The 20,729-nt window shown below is 44.6% G+C and overlaps 1 protein-coding gene across 1 annotated transcript in view; it reads right to left on the bottom strand.

The window, feature by feature from the left end:
* Positions 1 to 3,700: 3,700 nt before the first annotated feature.
* The window catches only part of LOC123992534 (protein FAM168A-like), a 60,278-nt gene continuing 43,249 nt past the window's right edge, over positions 3,701 to 20,729 (bottom strand). The window contains 7 exon segments of the mRNA XM_046293739.1: positions 3,701 to 4,984; positions 5,080 to 5,212; positions 5,471 to 5,651; positions 6,060 to 6,130; positions 6,133 to 6,159; positions 6,162 to 6,197; positions 16,333 to 16,413. Coding sequence (XP_046149695.1) covers positions 5,097 to 5,212; positions 5,471 to 5,651; positions 6,060 to 6,130; positions 6,133 to 6,159; positions 6,162 to 6,197; positions 16,333 to 16,413 — 512 coding nt within the window. The 3' untranslated portion in view covers positions 3,701 to 4,984; positions 5,080 to 5,096.

Genomic DNA, 20,729 nt, shown 5'->3' with positions numbered 1-20,729 from the left:
CACAGAAAGAGGAGACAGCTGGAACACAGCGACACAGAGAGAGAGAGGAGACAGCTGGAACATAGAGACACAGAGAGAAGAGACAGCTGGAACAGAGACACAGAGAGAAGAGACAGCTGGAACATAGAGACACAGAGAGAGAGAGAGGAGACAGCTGGAACACAGAGGAGAAGAGACAGCTGGAAACACAGAGAGAGAAGAGACAGCTGGAACACAGAGACACACAGAGAGAGAGAGGGCGACAGCTGGAACATAGAGACACAGAGAGAGAGAGAGACAGCTGGAACATAGAGACACAGAGAGAGAAGAGACAGCTGGAACAGAGACACAGAGAGAGAAGAGACAGCTGGAACAGAGACACAGAGAGAGAAGAGACAGCTGGAACATAGAGACACAGAGAGAGAGAGAGGAGACAGCTGGAACACAGAGAGAGAGAAGAGACAGCTGTAACACAGAGAGAAGAGACAGCTGGAACACAGAGAGAGAAAGAGACAGCTGGAACACACAGAGAGAGAAGAGACAGCTGGAACACAGAGACACACAGAGAGAGAGGACAGCTGGAACACAGAGAGAGAGAAGAGACAGCTGGAACACAGAGAGAGAGAAGAGACAGCTGGAACACAGAGAGAGGAGACAGCTGGAACACAGAGACACACAGAGAGAGAGAGGAGACAGCTGGAACATAGAGACACACAGAGAGAGAGAGAGAGAGAGGAGACAGCTGGAACATAGAGACACAGAGAGAGAGAGAGAGAGAGAGGAGACAGCTGGAACATAGAGACACAGAGAGAGAGAGAGACAGCTGGAACAGAGACACAGAGAGAGAAGAGACAGCTGGAACATAGAGACAGAGAGAGAGAGAGAGAGGAGACAGCTGGAACACAGAGAGAGAGAAGAGACAGCTGGAACACACAGAGAGAGAAGAGACAGCTGGAACACAGAGACACACAGAGAGAGAGAGGAGACAGCTGGAACACAGAGAGAGAGAAGAGACAGCTGGAACACAGAGAGAGAGAAGAGACAGCTGGAACACAGAGAGAAGAAGAGACAGCTGGAACACAGAGAGAGGAGACAGCTGGAACACAGAGACACACAGAGAGAGAGAGAGACAGCTGGAACATAGAGACACACAGAGAGAGAGAGAGGAGACAGCTGGAACACAGAGACACACAGAGAGGGGAGAGAGTTGGAACACAGAGCCACAGAGAGAGAGAGAGGAGGAGAGCTGGAACACAGAGTCACAGAGAGAGAGAGAGTGAGGAGAGAGCTGGAACACAGAGCCACAGAGAGAGAGAGAGAGAGAGAGTGAGGAGAGAGCTGGAACACAGAGCCACAGAGAGAGAGAGAGAGAGAGAGAGAGAGAGAGAGAGAGAGAGAGAGAGAGAGAGAGGAGAGTGAGGAGAGAGCTGGAACACAGAGCCACAGAGAGAGTAAAATTGAGGAAGAGAGATATAGAATCAGATCAGTTCCAACCCCCGATGGCAGGATGTGGAGGTCATTTTCAGACAGATCATGTTTGGAATTAACAAGTTACTAAAAATACACCACCAGAGTGATAGACAGAAATCAGACATTACTCTCTAGTCGCCCTCCTTCCTTCCTCTGGTTTTAGATTCTAAAGGTGTTGGATATCTTCATGTTAATTCAAGCACAGTAACACACAACCCTCAGTGTATAAATAGACTGCATTGTGGTGCATGACGCTCCATGCTACACTACACCTGAATATGAACCATACCCACGCTCAAAAGACCACGCAAGGAAACACACGCCATCTTTTTCTTAACCTCAATGTGGAACAACAATGAAACAGTGGATGATTAAATAAATGCTCAGGAACAATAAGCCATTTTCTTATGTTGATATTTATACTAACTAGTACAAACATTATCAGGACTAAGGAACCCTTACTGAATGCTTGATATCTATTGGTTTGTTTTCTTTAATGACAGTTGAAACTGCCTCTGTTTCACTACAAAGCCTAGCTACCTGGTACCTAGTAGAAATTATTGTTGTCAGGTTTTTATTATTATTGTGCAACGCTTCCTCGTGAAATTATTACAATAACTCTGATATGTACTGCTGACACCTCAGAATACAGTAACAGTGAACTCTGATATGTACTGCTGACACCTCAGAATACAGTAACAGTGAACTCTGATATGTACTGCTGACACCTCAGAATACAGTAACAGTGAACTCTGATATGTACTGCTGAAACCTCAGAATACAGTTAACAGTGATTCAAATGGATTGAGTCTGGATACACAGCCTATAATCCAGATTTAAGGATTACCAGGAATAAGAATTTTAAAATGAGTTTAATTCTAAATGACTATAAAATAATTACTGTGCGGTAACCGTATAACGAGGCATGTTATCTTATTATTGCAATTAACGACTTGATCTACTTTGATACACAGTAAATGCTTTGTAATGACCCGTGCCTCACAGATCCTAACTGTGATTCATACTTATCTATTAAAACCCTGAAACATGGTATACACTGTTCCCTGCTGTTCCCCCTCCCTGACCCTCCTCTCTCTCCCCCTGACCCACCTCTCCCCCTGACCCACCTCTCCCCTCCTGACCCTCCACTCCCCCTCATGACCCTCCTCTCTCCCTCCTGACCCTCCTCTCCCCTACTGACCCTCCTCTCCCTCCTGACCCTCCAATCCCCCTCCTGACCCACCTCTCTCCTCCTGACCCTCCACTCCCCCTCCTGACCCACCTCTCTCCCTCCTGACCCTCCCTGACCCTCCACTCCCCCTCCTGACCCACCTCTCTCCCTCCTGACCCTCCTCTCTCCCTCCTGACCCTCCACTCCCCCTCCTGACCCTCCACTCCCTCCTGACCCTCCTCTCTCCTCCTGACCATCCACTCCCCCTGACCCACCACTCCCCCTCCTGACCCTTCACTCCCCTCCTGACCCACCACTCTCCCTCCTGACCCACCACTCCTCCTCCACTCCCCTCCTGACCCACCACTCCCTCCTGACCCTCCACTCCCCTCCTGACCCTCCACTCCCTCCTGACCCACCACTCTCCCTCCTGACCCTCCACTCCCCCTCCTGACCCACCACTCTCCCTCCTGACCCACCACTCCCTCCTGACCCACCACTCCCCCTCCTGACCCACCACTCCCCTCCTGACCCACCACTCTCCCTCCTGACCCACCACTCCCCTCCTGACCCACCACTCCCCTCCTGACCCACCACTCCCCTCCTGACCCACCACTCTCCCTCCTGACCCTCCACTCCCTCCTGACCCACCACTCTCCCCCTGACCCACCACTCTCCCTCATGACCCTCCACTCCCCCCCTGACCCACCACTCCCCCTCCTGACCCTCCACTCCCCTCATGACCCTCCACTCCCCCCTGACCCACCACTCCCTCCTGACCCTCCACTCCCCCTCCTGACCCTCCACTCCCCTCCTGACCCTCCTCCTGCCCGTCAATAAGCAATCAGTCCTGACCCTCCACTGTGTGTGTGACCCTCCTGTGCCACGTGTGTGTGTGTGTCAGTCCGTGTGGTGGTCTGTGTACTGTGTGTGTGTGTGTGTGTGTGTGTGTGTGTTTAAGTGTGTTGGAACACGTTTGAATCCATGTACGATTATTTGATTGACATTAAGTGATCCTGCTTTAAGTATGACTTTGTGTGTATTTATGGGTATGTATGTATGTATGTATGTATGTATGTATGTATGTATGTATGTATGTATGTATGTATGTATGTATGTATGTATGTATGTATGTATGTATGTATGTATGTATGTATGTATGTATGTATGTATGTATGTATGTATGTATGTAGGTGACTGTGTGCATGAACACATCCTGTACACACAGCTATATAAATATATTAACATTTGATAATTGATCAGTTTAAGCTAAATGACAAATGGCCTCTATATTGAGATGAATTCAGTAACTGGTAAGTATTGTGACCGTGTGATGGTGCACACCACGTCTTTACAGCCACACAGCAGATCTAGTCGTTACAGATCTAGTCAGACAGTGGATCTAGACGTTACAGATCTAGTCAGATAGCGGATCTAGTCAGACAGTGGATCTAGACGTTGCAGATCTAGTCAGACAGTGGATCTAGACGTTACAGATCTAGTCAGATAGCGGATCTAGATGTTACAGATCTAGTCAGATAGCGGATCTAGTCAGACAGCGGATCTAGTCAGACAGTGGATCTCGACGTTACAGATCTAGTCAGATAGCGGATCTAGTCAGACAGTGGATCTAGATGTTACAGATCTAGTCAGACAGTGGACCTAGACGTTACAGATCTAGTCAGACAGCGGATCTAGACTTTACAGATCTATCTATGAAACAGCTAGCAGCTGGAAGACAACCCTTGTTATCAGAAGTGGAAGATGAACTGAAGATGAGAAGAAGAAGTGGAACAGAGATTGTGAACAGAGAGAAAAGAGGTTCCAAGACAGTGCTTTGTTGGAAAATGAAAAGGGTTAAAACAAACAGAAAGAATGAAATCAAAACCCTGCGCTGACATCTAATCGTTAGGAAAATTTGGCAGCATAAATTGATGATGATGATGGCGTGATGATGAAGGTGGTGGTGGAAGTGTCCAGTACATTCCCACCATTGGATCTGGACCACACCAACAGAACACGGACCACAAGCAACAGACACCCATGATTGGTCAATCACTCTGGAGTTCCAATGACAATGGAAAAATTGAAATGATGTAAAAAAAAAAGTTTTAAAAAATGAAATAAATAAAACAAACAAAAGAAAGAAAACAACGTAACAAATTGACATATTGGCAAATCAAAGAAGAAGAAAAGAATCGTTGTGTAAAAAAAATAAAAAAAGAAGCTTTTATAAAACACTACAGAATGCAGCAAGTGTCCGTTGCTCTTTAGTTTTGTTGTTGCAGACAGATGTGAGGTTGCCATGGTGACCATTAGAAGCCCGTGTAAGACTGGAGTAGTTGCATACGTTGGACTCCAGATCTGAAACGACAGAGACGGGACCCAGAGAAGGAGTTTAAAGACATTGGATTGATTGAGAGCGGAATGTGGACATTTGTAATTCTGAGATGACTTACCTCTCGGGGGGCGGGGTCTACCAGTGGGGAGGGACATAGCTGTAACCAGGTGTGCCCTGGGACCGGTACTGTGGCATGGTGACGTGTTGGTGAGCACCCAGCTGAGCGTGCTGAGGCGTGGTCAACAGGGTTCCTACAGGACGACACATCAGGGTAACATGTCATTTTGTCACTATCGTTTGGACCGTAACATTAGGGCCTATATATGACGCAGACCAAACTAACACAACTTACACCAAAAACACAATCGTTTTAACATAAGAATAATCCACTTTGCATAGGAAATTAAATAGAATCATTTAAAAAATGTGTTTAATATGAAAATATATTTAATGTTCACGTGACGTCAACATGATGTAGCCACACCAGCTTCCTCAGTCATCCGTCCTACCTGCACTCATAGCCATGGTGGTCCCGGCAACCATCCCCATGGCAGCCATTCCGTTGTTTCTAGGGGCTTGGACCGGGGCGGGGTAGAGGGCTGAGGGCATGCTGTTTGGCTGAACCACTGTGGTGTGGTGGATTACATGAGGCTGAGGCTGAGCAGCATAAACAGGCTGGGTGTAATACGCCTACAGGCACAGAGACAGAGGTTAGAGTGTGTCTGTGTTAGTGTGTGTCTGTGTGTGTTGATGTGTGTGTGCATGTGAGTAGAGTGTTGATTTACATAGGGCTGGGCAGCATACACTGGCTGGCCATAATACGCTGCTGCCTACAGGGAGACAGAGAGAGAGGTTAGGGTGTGTGTGTGCTTATCAGTACATAAAGGTCCTACTGAGGGTAGTAGACGGTGAGGGAGTAGGATGTGTGTGTACGCTGAGGTTAGGATTGTATATAGGTGTGTGTGTGTGTGTTTGTATAGAAGCTGCTGAGGGTAGGAGTAGGGTGTGTGTGTGTGTGTGTGTTTGTGTGAAGGGTATGTGTGCTTACCTGTGCATACAAGCTCTGCAAGTTCTGCATGCTCTGCAGGTTCTGCATACTCTGCATGTTCTGCTGGGGTAGGCACTTCTGATAGGGTACATGGCTGTTTGGTAGGGGTTGGGAGAGGGGAGTATGGCGGAGGGGCTCCGTTCGTCTGGGTGGGGGCACTTTATACGGAGTACCCGCTGTAGTGTATCCTACACACACACACACACACACACCACACACACACACACACACACACACACACACACACACACACACACACACACACACACACACACACACACACACACACACACACACACACACACACACACACACACACACACACACACACACACACACACAGAGAGAGAGAAGAGAGAGATGATCCAGCGGCCAAGACATGTATAAGAGTAACAAATCCTTCCTCTCAGTCCTAATGTAGTACCTCAGCAGTGTTCATTTCATCAACAACAATAGTGACTCAAATATTTGCGAAACACCTATTTTTAGTGGCAATTGACGAGACTTTAACTGACTAAATAGACACCCCCCAAAAAAACTAAATTAAAATTATTTCAGTTGACTAAAACGTGACAAAATCATCTCTGTGACCAAAATCAGACTAGTAAATGGACTGGACAAGAGGTTTTGGAGAGATTGAGAGCTTTTCAGAAATGACCCATAATGACCCACTGGCTCTATGTTTTGTTTCTTTCCTATCGTCCATTCATGAAGCATATTATATATATTATATATGCCATTTAGCAGACGCTTTTATCCAAAGCGACTTACAGTCATGTGTGCATACATTCTACGTGGTCTGCTCTAACACCGGGCTACTTGCAGACCAGACCATTAACCATATGTTCAGGACACGCCTTGTTCAGTCATGTTACCTCATTAGCTAGCTAGCTAACAACCTGCATTCAGCAGATGCAACGTTCTGGAACGTTCAGATAGACATATGGTATGTAGAACAAACATGCCTCTGACATGTTGAATAAGGAATAACATTAGAAATTCTGATAATAGTCCTATCTTCAAATATGTTGCTAGGACAAGGCTATGCATGCTTGTGCACATGGAAGTCAGTGATTTACGTTTACTTTAGTTTAATGAGGCAATACAAATCTGATGTGACTTTGGCCCACTGTTTTTGTCATTTTGACAATAACTAGACTAAATCATTATTCAAATGACAAAACATGTGAATAAGACTTGATAATTTAGTCAAAATGACTACAAATAGAGAAAATTAAAAAATAGTGCAAAAATTAACACGGCAATAGAATGCAATCCAGTCAGAGTATGACTAGTCAATGTCTCCCCTAGTGGTAGAGCCTCATCATTACAGTATCCAAGTGGTAAAGCCTCATCAATACAGTCTCCTCCTAGTGGTAAAGCCTCATCATTACAGTCTCCTCCTAGTGGTGTAGCCTCATCATTACAGTCTACTCCTAGTGGTGTAGCCTCATCATTACAGTCCCGTCCAGTCTGCTCCTAGTGGTAAAGCCTCATCATTACAGTCTCCCCTAGTGGTAAAGCCTTATCATTACAGTCTCCTCCTAGTGGTAGAGTCTCGTCATTACAGTCTCCTCCTAGTGGTAGAGTCTTGTCATTACAGTCTCCTCCACGTGGTGCAGCCTCATCATTACAGTCTCCTCCTAGTGGTAGAGCCTCATCATTACAGTCTCCTCCTAGTGGTAGAGCCTCATCACTACAGTCTCCTCCTAGTGGTAGAGTCTCATCATTACAGTCTCCTCCTAGTGGTGTAGCCTCATCATTACAGTCTCCTCCTAGTGGTAGAGTCTCATCATTACAGTCTCCTCCTAGTGGTGTAGCCTCATCATTACAGTCTCCTCATGGTAGAGTCTCATCATTACCAGTCTCCTAGTGGTAGAGTCACATCATTACAGTCTCCTCCTAGTGGTAAAGCCACATCACTACAGTCTCCTAGTGGTAGAGCCTTATCACTACAGTCTCCTAGTTGTAGAGCCTCATCACTACAGTCTCCTAGTGGTAAAGCCTCATCACTACCATCTCATCCTAGTGGTAGAGCCTCATTACTAGTCTCCTCCTAGTGGTGTAGCCTCATCATTACAGTCACCTCCTAGTGGTAGAGCCTCATTACTAGTCTCTTCCTAGTGGTGTAGCCTCATCATTACAGTCTCCTCCTAGTAGTGTAGCCTCATCACTACAGTCTCCTAGTGGTAGAGCCTCATCACTACAGCCTCCTAGTTGTAGAGCCTCATCACTACAGTCTCCTAGTGGTAGAGTCTCATCACTACAGTCTCCTCCTAGTGGTAAAGCCTCATCACTACAGCCTCCTAGTTGTAGAGCCTCATCACTAGTCTCCTCCTAGTGAAAGTCACCCAGTAAAATACTACTTGAGTAAAAGTCAAAAAGTTTTTGGTTTTAAATATACTTAAGTATCAAAAGTAAAAATAAACGTATAAACCATTTAAAATTCTTTATATTAAGCAAAGCAGACGGCACAATGTATATCTTTGTTTAATTGACGGATAGTCAGGGGGCACATTCCAACACTCAGACATAATTTACAAACGAAGCACAAGTGAGTCTGCCAGATCAGAGGCATGGGGATGATCAGGGATGTTCTCATGATTAAGTGTGTGAATTGGACCATTTTCCTGTCAAAATGTAACAAGTACTTTTCAGGGAAAATGTATGGAGTAAAAAGTACTTTATTTTCTTTAGGAATGTAGTGAAGTAAAAGTTGGCAAAAATATAAATAGTAAAGTACAGATACTCCAAAAACGACTTAAAGTAGTACTTTATTGTATTTTTACATCACTGAGTATAGGCATTAGGCATCTAAAATATTGCTTCCTCCTGTCCAGTGTTTTCAGATTAGAACAGGGAAAGGAAATGAAGCCACTGACATGATTTAGATCCACCACATGAATTACACAATATCTTATTAGCTACTTATATTGCTTTATGCTACATACATTAAACTATTAGGCTATATATAGTGGGTTATTGAGATGTGCCTATGGTTATCCTAGGACTGCTCTATAGACCTCTTTACAGTGCCGCACGAGGCCGATGCGCACACCTTGGAAGGCAGCAACAAAAGCCTCTATTTACAAGCTGCGTTTGAGTGCATTTCTCACTACTTTTGGATTATAATTGGATTTTAAGGCTCGTATGAATGTCCTGCTTCATATAATGTTTGTGTCATCATCGCAAATCAACTGCATTATACTTAAAAACAACTTCAACCAGTAATATTGCTCTTTGGCTAGCTTTTGCTACAGCCTATATCAATGAACGTTAGCATTCTAGCTAACAACCGCTGCATCCAAAACACTTATTTTGAAAAGATCACAACCAAATATAATCTTCAAGCAAATATAATCTTGAAGCAAAAACAAACCATAATTGTAAGTGTACAAGAACCCAAGAAAGTGATTTTGAAGTAATAGAGCATAAATTTAGGCTGTTGTTGAATGGGCGCAGAAGGCGATGGCTTCTTACTGCCACCATGAGTCGCACGCATCTGTGCATGGCGTCAGTGTGTCGTGTGCTGGAAAAGGGTCTCTTTGTGTAGTACTCTGCTAGAACCACCAGGGGATAGCTGACTACTCTATACCAGGGGTCTCCGACCTTTTCTAGCATGAGAGCTACTTTAAAATAATGAAATATGTTGAGAGCTCATTCGAGCTTTCAAATAGGCACATTATTCTCTTCTCTTCTGGGTCCTTAGCGTACAAGAGGAAGTAGTGCAGTGTTTTCTGTCAATATACCTGTTCAAATAAAGGTTAATAAACAACTCTAAGGGGTCCTATAAAATCAGTTTTATATATTCCCAAATTATGTTGTTTTCTCATTTGTACATTTCCTGGTTTTAGATCGATTTTATATTTCATTCTCAAAATTACAATTGTTTATAAAAGATAAATATGCAATTGGAGTCCATGTCAATGCTTAAATAAAACAAACACGTTTAGATTTGAGTGTAATTCCCTTTAATTTCGCATCTGGCCCTTTAATTGCTCAGCTAACGAGTGAGGAATGTGCCGGTCTAGCAATGGTTCAGTACTGTTGCTGCTCATTTCATGGCAAAGTTTACAAATAATAAATAATAGATAAATGATAAACACTGAACCAAAATATAAACGCAACATGTAAAGTGCTGGTCCCATGTTTCGTGAGCTGAAATAAAAGATTCCAGAAATTTTCCATACGCACAAAAGGTTTATTTCTCTCAACTTTTTGTGCACAAATTTGTTTACATCCCTGTTAGTGAGCATTTCTCCTTTGCCAAGATATTCCATCCACCTGACAGGTGTGGCATATCAAGAAGCTGATTAAACAGCATGATCATTACACAGGAGCACTTTGTGCTGGGAACAATTAAAGGCCACTAAAATGTGCAGTTTTGTCACAACACAATGCCACAGATTTCTCATGTTGAGGGAGCGTGCAATTGGCATGCTGACTGCAGGAATGCCCACGAGAGCTGTTGCCAGACAATTGAAGGTTAATTTCTCTACCATAAGCCGCTGCCAATGTTGTTTTAAAGAATTTGGCAGTATCCCCAACTGGCCTCAAACCGCAGACCACGTGAATGGCATCGTGTGTGGGCGAGCGGTTTGCTGATGTCAACGTTGTGAACAGAGTGCCCCATAGTGGCGTGGGAATTATGGTATGGGCAGGCATAAGCTACGAACACAATTGCATTTTATTGATGGCAATTTGAATGCACAGAGATACTGTGACGAGATCCCGAGACCCATTGTTGTGCCATTCATCCGCCGTCATCACCTCATGTTTCACCATGATAATGCATGGCCCCATGTCGCAAATATCTGTACACAATTCCAGGAAACTGAAAATGTCCCAGGTTTTCCATGGCCTGCATAGTCACCAGACATGTCACCCATTGAGCATGTTTGGGACGCTCCGAATTGATGTGTACGACAGCGTGTTCCAGTTCCCGTCAATATCAAGCAACTTCGCACAGCCATTGAAGAGTGGGACAACATTCCCCAGGCCACAATCCCTATCTTTTTATAAGGTATCTGTGACCAACAGATGCATATCTGTATTCCCAGTCATGTGAAATCCATAGGTTAGTGGCTAATGAATTTATTTCAATTGACTGATATCCTTATATGAACTGTAAATCTTTGTAATTGTTGCACGTTGCGTTTACATTTTTGTTCAGTGTACTTATTATATAATTCTGCCAGGTAAGCCTACTTTGCAGTTAACATTTCATTGAGAAGGGGAAAGAATTTCTGTCAACCTACATCAACTGGCTACAGACATCAGGAGGCTGAAGAAATTCGGCTTGTCACCAAAAGCACTCACAAACTTCTACAGATGCACAATCGAGAGCATCCTGGCGGGCTGTATCACCGCCTGGTACGGCAACTGCTCCGCCCTCAACCGTAAGGCTCTCCAGAGGGTAGTGAGGACTGCACAACGCATCACCGGGGCAAACTACCTGCCCTCCAGGACACCTACACCACCCGTTGTTACAGGAAGGCCATAAAGATCATCAAGGACATCAACCACCCAACCACTGCCTGTTCACCCCGCTATCATCCAGAAGGCGAGGTCAGTACAGGTGCATCAAAGCTGGGACCGAGAGACTGAAAAACAGCTTCTATCTCAAGGCCATCAGACTGTTAAACAGCCACCACTAACATTGAGTGGCTGCTGCCAACACACTGTCATTGACACTGACCCAACTCCAGCCATTTTAATAATGGGAATTGATGGGAAATGATGTAAATATATCACTAGCCACTTTAAACAATGCTACCTTATATAATGTTACTTACCCTACATTATTCATCTCATATGCATATGTATATACTGTACTCTACATCATCGACTGCATCCGTATGTAACACATGTATCACTAGCCACTTTAACTATGCCACTTTGTTTACTTTGTCTACACACTCATCTCATATGTATATACTGTACTCGATACCATCTACTGTATGCTGCTCTGTACCATCACTCATTCATATATCCTTATGTACATGTTCCTTATCCCCTTACACTGTGTATAAGACAGTAGTTTTGGAATTGTTAGTTAGATTACTTGTTGGTTATCACTGCATTGTCGGAACTAGAAGCACAAGCATTTCGCTACACTCGCATTTAACATCTGCTAACCATGTGTATGTGACAAATAAAATTTGATTTGATTTGATTTGACAGACTGATAGACAAACGTGTGCATCCCAGACAGACAGGGGCAATATTTATGGAAATGTATTGGCAGATTTTGAGTTAAGCTTTTTGTTAAAGCAAATAGCGGCTAACCGGGGGTGGGAAAAAGTCAATGTTGTGTTGATTAGATAAAAGCTGGAAGCTTGCATTGTCTGATACTTGTGAGATTTGATTGACAGTTTGGGGGGGAAATCATAACAAATTGCATGTACTTTCAGAATTGTTTGGTGAGCTACTCATATGTGGGAAGGGAGCTACTGGTGGTTCCCGATTGACCTGTTGGGGGACCCCTGCTCTATGCATTTTTGTAGAACACGAGTAGTACCTTGTGTAGTAATCTGTTAGAACCATCAGGGGGCAGCTGACTTGTGTAGTACTTTGTGTAGTAATCTGTTGGAACCACCAGGGGGCAGCTGAAGATCATGCTGCGCTGCTCAGACGATTATAGAACACAAAGCCAAGGACACAGGAACAAAGAGAGCGAGGAGCTCCACCGTGCATCACCATCAGCCAGCTCTGAATGGCAATTACACAAGCATCAGCCGATATCAGTCTGTGTTATTGTGTCCAGTCTGAAGGCCATGGGTGAATGAATATTATGTGGACAATATATTAATCAAGATGATGCCCTCTAAATATGACTTGAGGGGGGTCGGCTATTCAGAACGTTGAAGTCTAGTGCTGTAGAAGAAAACATGTAGTCCTCAAGTAACCCACCAGAGAATCACTAGGGCCGGAAGGTGGAGATGAGACAAGGTGTAGCCTAGTGGTTACTAGTGTTGGACTAGTAACCGGAAGGTTGTAAGTTCAAACCCCCGAGCTGACAAGGTACACATCTGTCGTTCTGAACAGGCAGTTAACCCACTGTTCCTAGGCCGTCATTGAAAATAAGAATTTGACTTGCCTAGTCAAATAAAAAAATACACATTGATGTCCTAGTCTAGTGGGTCTGCTGTTCCACTAACACAGTGTGTGGAGCATGAGGACCACTGCTAGCCCATCTGCTGTGATCACAGACAGGGGGACAAACCCTAGTAACTACCTCCTAGGGCTAGCTGATAGCTACAGTAGAAACTCCTCTACCTCCTAGAGCTAGCTGATAGCTACAGTAGTAACTACCTCCTAGAGCTAGCTGACAGCTACAGTAGTAACTCCTCTACATCCTAGAGCTAGCTGACAGCTACAGTAGTAACTCCTCTACCTCCTAGAGGTAGCTAACTACAGTAGTAACTACCTCCTAGATAGCTGACAGTAGTAACTACCTCCTAGAGCTAGCTGACAGCTACAGTAGTAACTCCTCTACCTCCTAGAGCTAGCTGATAGCTACAGTAGTAACTACCTCCTAGAGCTAGCTGATAGCTACAGTAGTAACTACCTCCTAGAGCTAGCTGATAGCTACAGTAGTAACTACCTCCTAGAGCTAGCTGACAGCTACAGTAGTAACTCCTCTCCTAGAGCCTCCTAGAGCTAGCTGATAGCTACAGTAGTAACTACCTCCTAGAGCTAGCTGATAGCTACAGTAGTAACTACCTCCTAGAGCTAGCTGATAGCTACAGTAGTAACTACCTCCTAGAGCTAGCTGACAGCTACAGTAGTAACTCCTCTACCTCCTAGAGCTAGCTGACATCTACAGTAGTAACTACCTCCTAGAGCTAGCTGATAGCTACAGTAGTAACTACCTCCTAGAGGTAGCTGATAGCTACAGTAGTAACTACCTCCTAGAGGTAGCTGATAGCTACAGTAGTAACTACCTCCTAGAGGTAGCTGACAGCTACAGTAGTAACTCCTCTACCTCCTAGAGCTAGCTGATAGCTACAGTAGTAACTACCTCCTAGAGCTAGCTGACAGCTACAGTAGTAACTACCTCCTAGAGCTAGCTGACAGCTACAGTAGTAACTACCTCCTAGAGCTAGCTGACAGCTACAGTAGTAACTCCTCTACCTCCTAGAGCTAGCTGATAGCTACAGTAGTAACTACCTCCTAGAGCTAGCTGACATCTACAGTAGTAACTCCTCTACCTCCTAGAGCTAGCTGATAGCTACAGTAGTAACTACCTCCTAGAGCTAGCTGACATCTACAGTAGTAACTACCTCCTAGAGTTAGCTGATAGCTACAGTAGTAACTACCTCCTAGAGCTAGCTGACAGCTACAGTAGTAACTCCTCTACCTCCTAGAGCTAGCTGATAGCTACAGTAGTAACTACCTCCTAGAGCTAGCTGACAGCTACAGTAGTAACTCCTCCTCACCTCCTAGAGCTAGCTGATAGCTACAGTAGTAACTACCTCCTAGAGCTAGCTGACATCTACAGTAGTAACTACCTCCTAGAGCTAGCTGATAGCTACAGTAGTAACTACCTCCTAGAGCTAGCTGATAGCTACAGTAGTAACTACCTCCTAGAGCTAGCTGACAGCTACAGTAGTAACTACCTCCTAGAGCTAGCTGACAGCTACAGTAGTAACTCCTCTACCTCCTAGAGCTAGCTGACAGCTACAGTAGTAACTACCTCCTAGAGCTAGCTGACAGCTACAGTAGTAACTACCTCCTAGAGCTAGCTGACAGCTACAGTAGTAACAACCTCCTAGAGCTAGCTGACAGCTACAGTAGTAACTACCTCCTAGAGCTAGCTGACATCTACAGTAGTAACTACCTCCTAGAGCTAGCTGACATCTACAGTAGTAACTACCTCCTAGAGCTAGCTGACAGCTACAGTAGTAACTACCTCCTAGAGCTAGCTGACATCTACAGTAGTAACTACCTCCTAGAGCTAGCTGATAGCTACAGTAGTAACTCCTCTACCTCCTAGAGCTAGCTGACATCTACAGTAGTAACTACCTCCTAGAGCTAGCTGACATCTACAGTAGTAACTACCTCCTAGAGCTAGCTGACATCTACAGTAGTAACTACCTCCTAGAGCTAGCTGACATCTACAGTAGTAACTACCTCCTAGAGCTAGCTGACAGCTACAGCAGTAACTTCTCTACATCCTAGAGCTAGCTGACAGCTACAGTAGTAACTACCTCCTAGAGCTAGCTGATAGCTACAGCAGTAACTTCTCTACCTCCTAGAGCTAGCTGACAGCTACAGTAGTAACTAACTCCTAGAGCTAGCTGACAGCTACAGTAGTAACTAACTCCTAGAGCTAGCTGACAGCTACAGTAGTAACTACCTCCTAGAGCTAGCTGATAGCTACAGTAGTAACTACCTCCTAGAGCTAGCTGACAGCTACAGTAGTAACTACCTCCTAGAGCTAGCTGACCTCCTAGAGCTGAGCTGACAGCTAGTAGTAACTACCTCCTAGAGCTAGCTGACAGCTACAGTAGTAACTACCTCCTAGAGCTAGCTGACAGCTACAGTAGTAACTACCTCCTAGAGCTAGCTGACAGCTACAGTAGTAACTACCTAGAGCTAGCTGATAGGGGCGGCAGGGTAGCCTAGTGGTTAGAGCGTAGGACTAGTAACTGAAAGGTTTCATGTTCAAATCCCCGAGCTGACAAGGTTCAAATCTGTCGTTCTGCCCCTGAACAAGCAGTTAACCCAGTTTCTAGGCCGTCATTGAAAAAAATAATTTGTTCTTAACTGACTTGCCTAGTTAAATAAAGGTAAAATATATACATATATTTTTTTGTTGTTGAATAGCTACAGTAGTAACTACCTCCTAGAGTTAGCTGATAGCTACAGTAGTAACTACCTCCTAGAGTTAGCTGATAGCTACAGTAGTAACTACCTCCTAGAGCTAGCTGATAGCTACAGTAGTAGCTACCTCCTAGAGCTAGCTGACAGCTACAGTAGTAACTACCTCCTAGAGCTAGCTGATAGCTACAGTAGTAACTACCTCCTAGATCTAGCTGATAGCTACAGTAGCAACTACCTCCAAGAGGTTGGGTGTGTGTTCTTACCCGGTGGGTGCCCTGGACTACCTGTTTGGTAGAGGTCGGGTGAGTGTGCGTGTTCTTACCCGGTGGGTACCCTGGACTACCCGTTTGGTAGAGGTTGGGTGTGTGTGTGTGTTCTTACCCGGTGGGTACCCTGGACTACCTGTTTGGTAGAGGTTGGGTGTGTGTGTGTTCTTACCCGGTGGGTACCCTGGACTACCCGTTTGGTAGAGGTTGGGTGTGTGTGTGTTCTTACCCGGTGGGTACCCTGGACTACCCGTTTGGTAGAGGTTAGGTGTGTAGGTGGGAGCAGCAGTAGGGTAACCTCCTGGGTAGCCTACAGACACAGGACAAGAGAGATTCTTAAGGTGCCTGCATGCTTCCCATCTGAAACAGTTTGTGCATATAGTTTGACAATTTTTGTTTGTTTTGGTCTCCGGGCAAGTTTTTTCCATGGCTGTTTTTTCCGGAAGTCCACGCCCTTTCGTCGATCATTGGTCACCAGTAGGGATTCTTCAATTAAGTGATGGTTGTCATTTAATGAGAGAAGACACATTTTTACACTTGAAAAATACAGCACCAAACATCTTAAGATGTAAAATTTTGCGATTAAGACCTCCCCAGCAAAAACAGTCAACCATTAATGACATATTCCTTGATTTATCTTAGATAGAATCGGACTATTTTGAGGAAGTGCTCCTGGTTATGTTGTTGGTACGGCGTCTCAAGGAGGGACACACAGTATTAGTACCCTTTTCTTCTTGTTTTTCAGGGGAACATATTTTAAGAGAGTATGAGAGCACAGATGTTCACTTCGCCTAGACGAGTTCTGCTAGGTGCAAACCCAACCTATGTATGTTGACGCCTTGAGAGAGCGAGAGAGACACGAGAGAGACACCAGTAGGTAGAGAGTGGGTAGTTACTTAGCAGGATGTGCACAGATGGTGATCATTACACATTGTCGGTCTCAATAACACACACTCGGATGAACGCAACACACAGACACTGGCATTCAACACACTCTGGGGTGAATGTACAATTGTAAACGTTGACATGTGAATAGATGCATACAAAGAAACCCCTTAACATTGGACACACAGCTATGACCTGTAGGGAGGGGTGTGTGTGTATATAAGGCCTGTCTCGGTCTTAATGTATGTATGCATATGGCTCTAAAACACAGCAGGAGGGGGAGAGCTCTCATGCTGAGTTAACACCTGTGTCGGTCTCTGTGTGTGTGTGTGTGTGTGTGTGTGTGTGTGTGTGTGTGTGTGTGTGTGTGTGTGTGTGTGTGTGTGTGTGTGTGTGTGTGTGTGTGTGTGTGTGTGTGTGTGTGTGTGTGTGTGTGTGTAGACAGAACATAGTGCCTGTGTTACAAAGAAAAGAAAAGCCACACACACTAGGAGCTCAGACGCAATAATTGAATAACGTAATATCCAACTGTCTTCATCTGGGTATTATACCCTGATGAAGACAGCTTGTCTGTCGAAACGTTGGATACTAGGTTATTCAACAGCATCTGAGCTCCTAGAGTGTGCGACTCTCCTTTAATTTCTCCAGTGTTCTACTTCGCAGGTGTGCGTTTATCACGCCTCCAGATTAGTCTGTGTCACAACGAACACACTGCAAAGTGCATAAACAAATGCAGATAGTGTCCTGATTTTTTGTTCAGCAGTCTACAGCAGGTTGAATAGTGTCGGTTCTAACTCTTCATTACACATATGGTTAACACACTGTCTGGTCCCAGTTGTCTGGTTGTGTGAAACACCTAAGTGGAGACATCTAATTGTTTCACCAATTAGCAGACATTACAACCCCCCACTCTAACCACTAACGAGACACTGTGTCGGAGGAGGGTGAGAAATGAGAGGAGGAAGGAGAGGGAACGATGAATAAGAGTGTAAATGAAGGAAGTAGACACAGAAGAACAGGAAGAGAGAAAGAGGATATATAGTATGTACACTATATAGACACAAAGGTAGGTGGACACCCCTTCAAATGAGTGGATTTGGTTATTTCAGCCACCGCCTGACAGGTGTGTTAAATCAAGCACACGCAAGCACATGCAATCTCCACAGACAAACATTGGCAGTAGATTTGCCTTAATGAAGAGCTCAGTGGCTTTCAACATGGCACCATCATAGGATGCCACCTTTCCAACAAGTCAGTTGGTCACATTTCTGCCCTGCTAGAGCTGCCCCGGTCAACTGTAAGTGCAGTTATTGTGAAGTGGAAACGTCTAGGAGCTACAACGGCTCAGTCGCGAAGTGGTAGGACACACAAGCCCACAGAACGGGACCATTGGACTCTGGAGCAGTGGAAACGCGTTCTCTGGAGTGATGAATCACGCCTCACCCTCAGGCAGTCCGACGGATGAATCTTGGTTTGGCGGATGTCAGGAGAACGCTATCTGCCCCAATGCATAGTGTCAACTGTAAAGTTTGATGGAGGAGGAATAATGGTCTGGGGATGTTTTTCATGGTTCAGGCCTCTTAGTTCCAGTGAAGGGAAATCTTAATCTTAATGCAAAACACCAGTCTCAACGTCAACAGTGAAGAGGCCACTCCGGGATGCTGGCCTTCTAGGAAGAGTTGCAAAGAAAAAGCCATATTTCAGACTGGCCAATAAAAAATAAAAGATTAAGATGGACAGAAGAACACAGACACTGGACAGAGGAACTCTGCCAAGAAGGCCAGCATCCCGGTGTCGTTTTCACTGTTGACGTTGAGACTGGTGTTTTGCGGGTACTATTTTAATTAAGCTGCCAGTTGAGGACTTGTGAGGTGTCTGTTTCAAACTCATTCTATTCTGGTTAGCGCCAGTTTGCGCTGTTCTGTTCAGAATTATACAAGATATTCAGTTTCTTGGCAATTTCTCGCATGGAATAGCCTTAATCTCTCAGAACAAGAATAGACTGAAGAGTTTCAGAAGAAAGATCTTTGTTTCTGGCCATTTTGAGCCTGTAATCGAACCCACAAATGCTGATGCTCCAGATACTCAACTAGTCTAAAGGCCAGTTGTATTGCTTCTTTAATAAGCACAACACTTTTCAGCTGTGCTAACATAATTGCAAAAGGGTTTTCTAATGATCAAATAGCCTTTTAAAATTATAAACTTGGATTAGCTAACACAACGTGCCATTGGAACACAGGAGTGATGGTTGGTGATAATGGGCCTCTGTACGCCTATGTAGATATTCTACTCAAAATCAGCCGTTTCCAGCTACAATAGTCATTTACAACATTAACAATGTCTACACTGTATTTCTTATCAATTTGTTGTTATATTAATAGACACATTTTTTGCTTTTCTTTCAAAAACAAGGACATTTCTAAGTGACCCCAAACTTTTGAATGGTAGTGTACAGTACAAGTCAAAGGTTTGGAGACACAAGGGTTTTTCTTAACTTTGACTATTTCCAACATTGTAGAATAATAGTGAAGACATCAAAACTATGAAATAAAACATATGGAATCATGTAGTAACCAAAAAAAATACAGTCCAACTCATCCCAAACCATCTGAATTGGGTTGAGGTCAGGTGATTGTGGAGGCCAGGTCATCTGATGCAGCACTCCATCACTCTCCTTCTTAGTCAAATAGACCTTACATAGCCTGGAGGTGTGTTGGGTCATTGTCTTGTTGAAAAACAAATTATAGTCCCACTAAGTGCAAACCAGATGGTATGGCGTATCGCTGCAGAATGCTGATATATATGCGTTTAATCTAATTAAAGCACGGATAACTCTTCCTCCATGCTTCACAGTGGGAACCACACTTACGGAAATCACTTACTCACCTGTGTATCACAAAGACACGGAACCAAAAAACTCACATTTGGACTCGTCAGACCAAAGGACAGTTTTCCACAGGTCTAATGTACATTGCTCATGTTTCGTGTACCAAGCAAGTCTGTTCTTCTTATTGGTGTCCTTTAGTGGTGGTTTCTTTGCAGCAATTCGACCATGAAGTCTAAGGACCCTGGGACTAAACATCTCCCTCTGCAACTGGATCCTGGACTTCCTGAAGGGCCACCCCCCAGGTGGTAAGGGTAGATAACAACACATCCGCCACGCTGATCCTCAACACGGGGGCCCCTCAGGGGTGCATGCTCAGTCCCCTCCTGTACTCCCTGTTCACTCATGACTGCACGGCCAGGCATGACTCCAAACCATCATTTAGTTTGCCAATGACACATGTTACGTTCCCCAGTTTATGTGTTGTAGTTTGTGTATTTGCATGTGTTTATTTCAGGAAAATGGCTTCCTGAAATCCCTCAAGCAGCTGATTGGTCGACTCCATGGCTAATTGGAGAGCTGACCCCGCCCCCTCGTCAAGACAGCTGTCTCCAATTACCCATTCCATCTGAAGATATATAAATGCCAGTGTTCTGTTCAGGAGAGAATTTTGTAGGAAAGAGTATTTGCTAGAGATTTTGCTGGGAGTTCATTGCTGAGAGTTGGTATGTTTTGTGAGTTTGTTGCTCAGATAGAGCTTATTTGATGTCCTTTGTTTGTTTCTTAGTTTGTGAAATTGTTTAATATTCTGTTTCATTTGTTCCCAGGGGGGAAGGGGAAGGCACCTAGGGAGTGCTTAGGCAAGAGGCCCGCGGGCATACATATACCCGTAGCATATTCGCTGTCTAGGCACACTA

Source organism: Oncorhynchus gorbuscha, linkage group LG13 (genome assembly GCF_021184085.1).
Source record: "Oncorhynchus gorbuscha isolate QuinsamMale2020 ecotype Even-year linkage group LG13, OgorEven_v1.0, whole genome shotgun sequence".
Taxonomy (NCBI): domain Eukaryota; kingdom Metazoa; phylum Chordata; class Actinopteri; order Salmoniformes; family Salmonidae; genus Oncorhynchus; species Oncorhynchus gorbuscha.
This window is presented reverse-complemented; position numbering and strand designations above follow the sequence as displayed.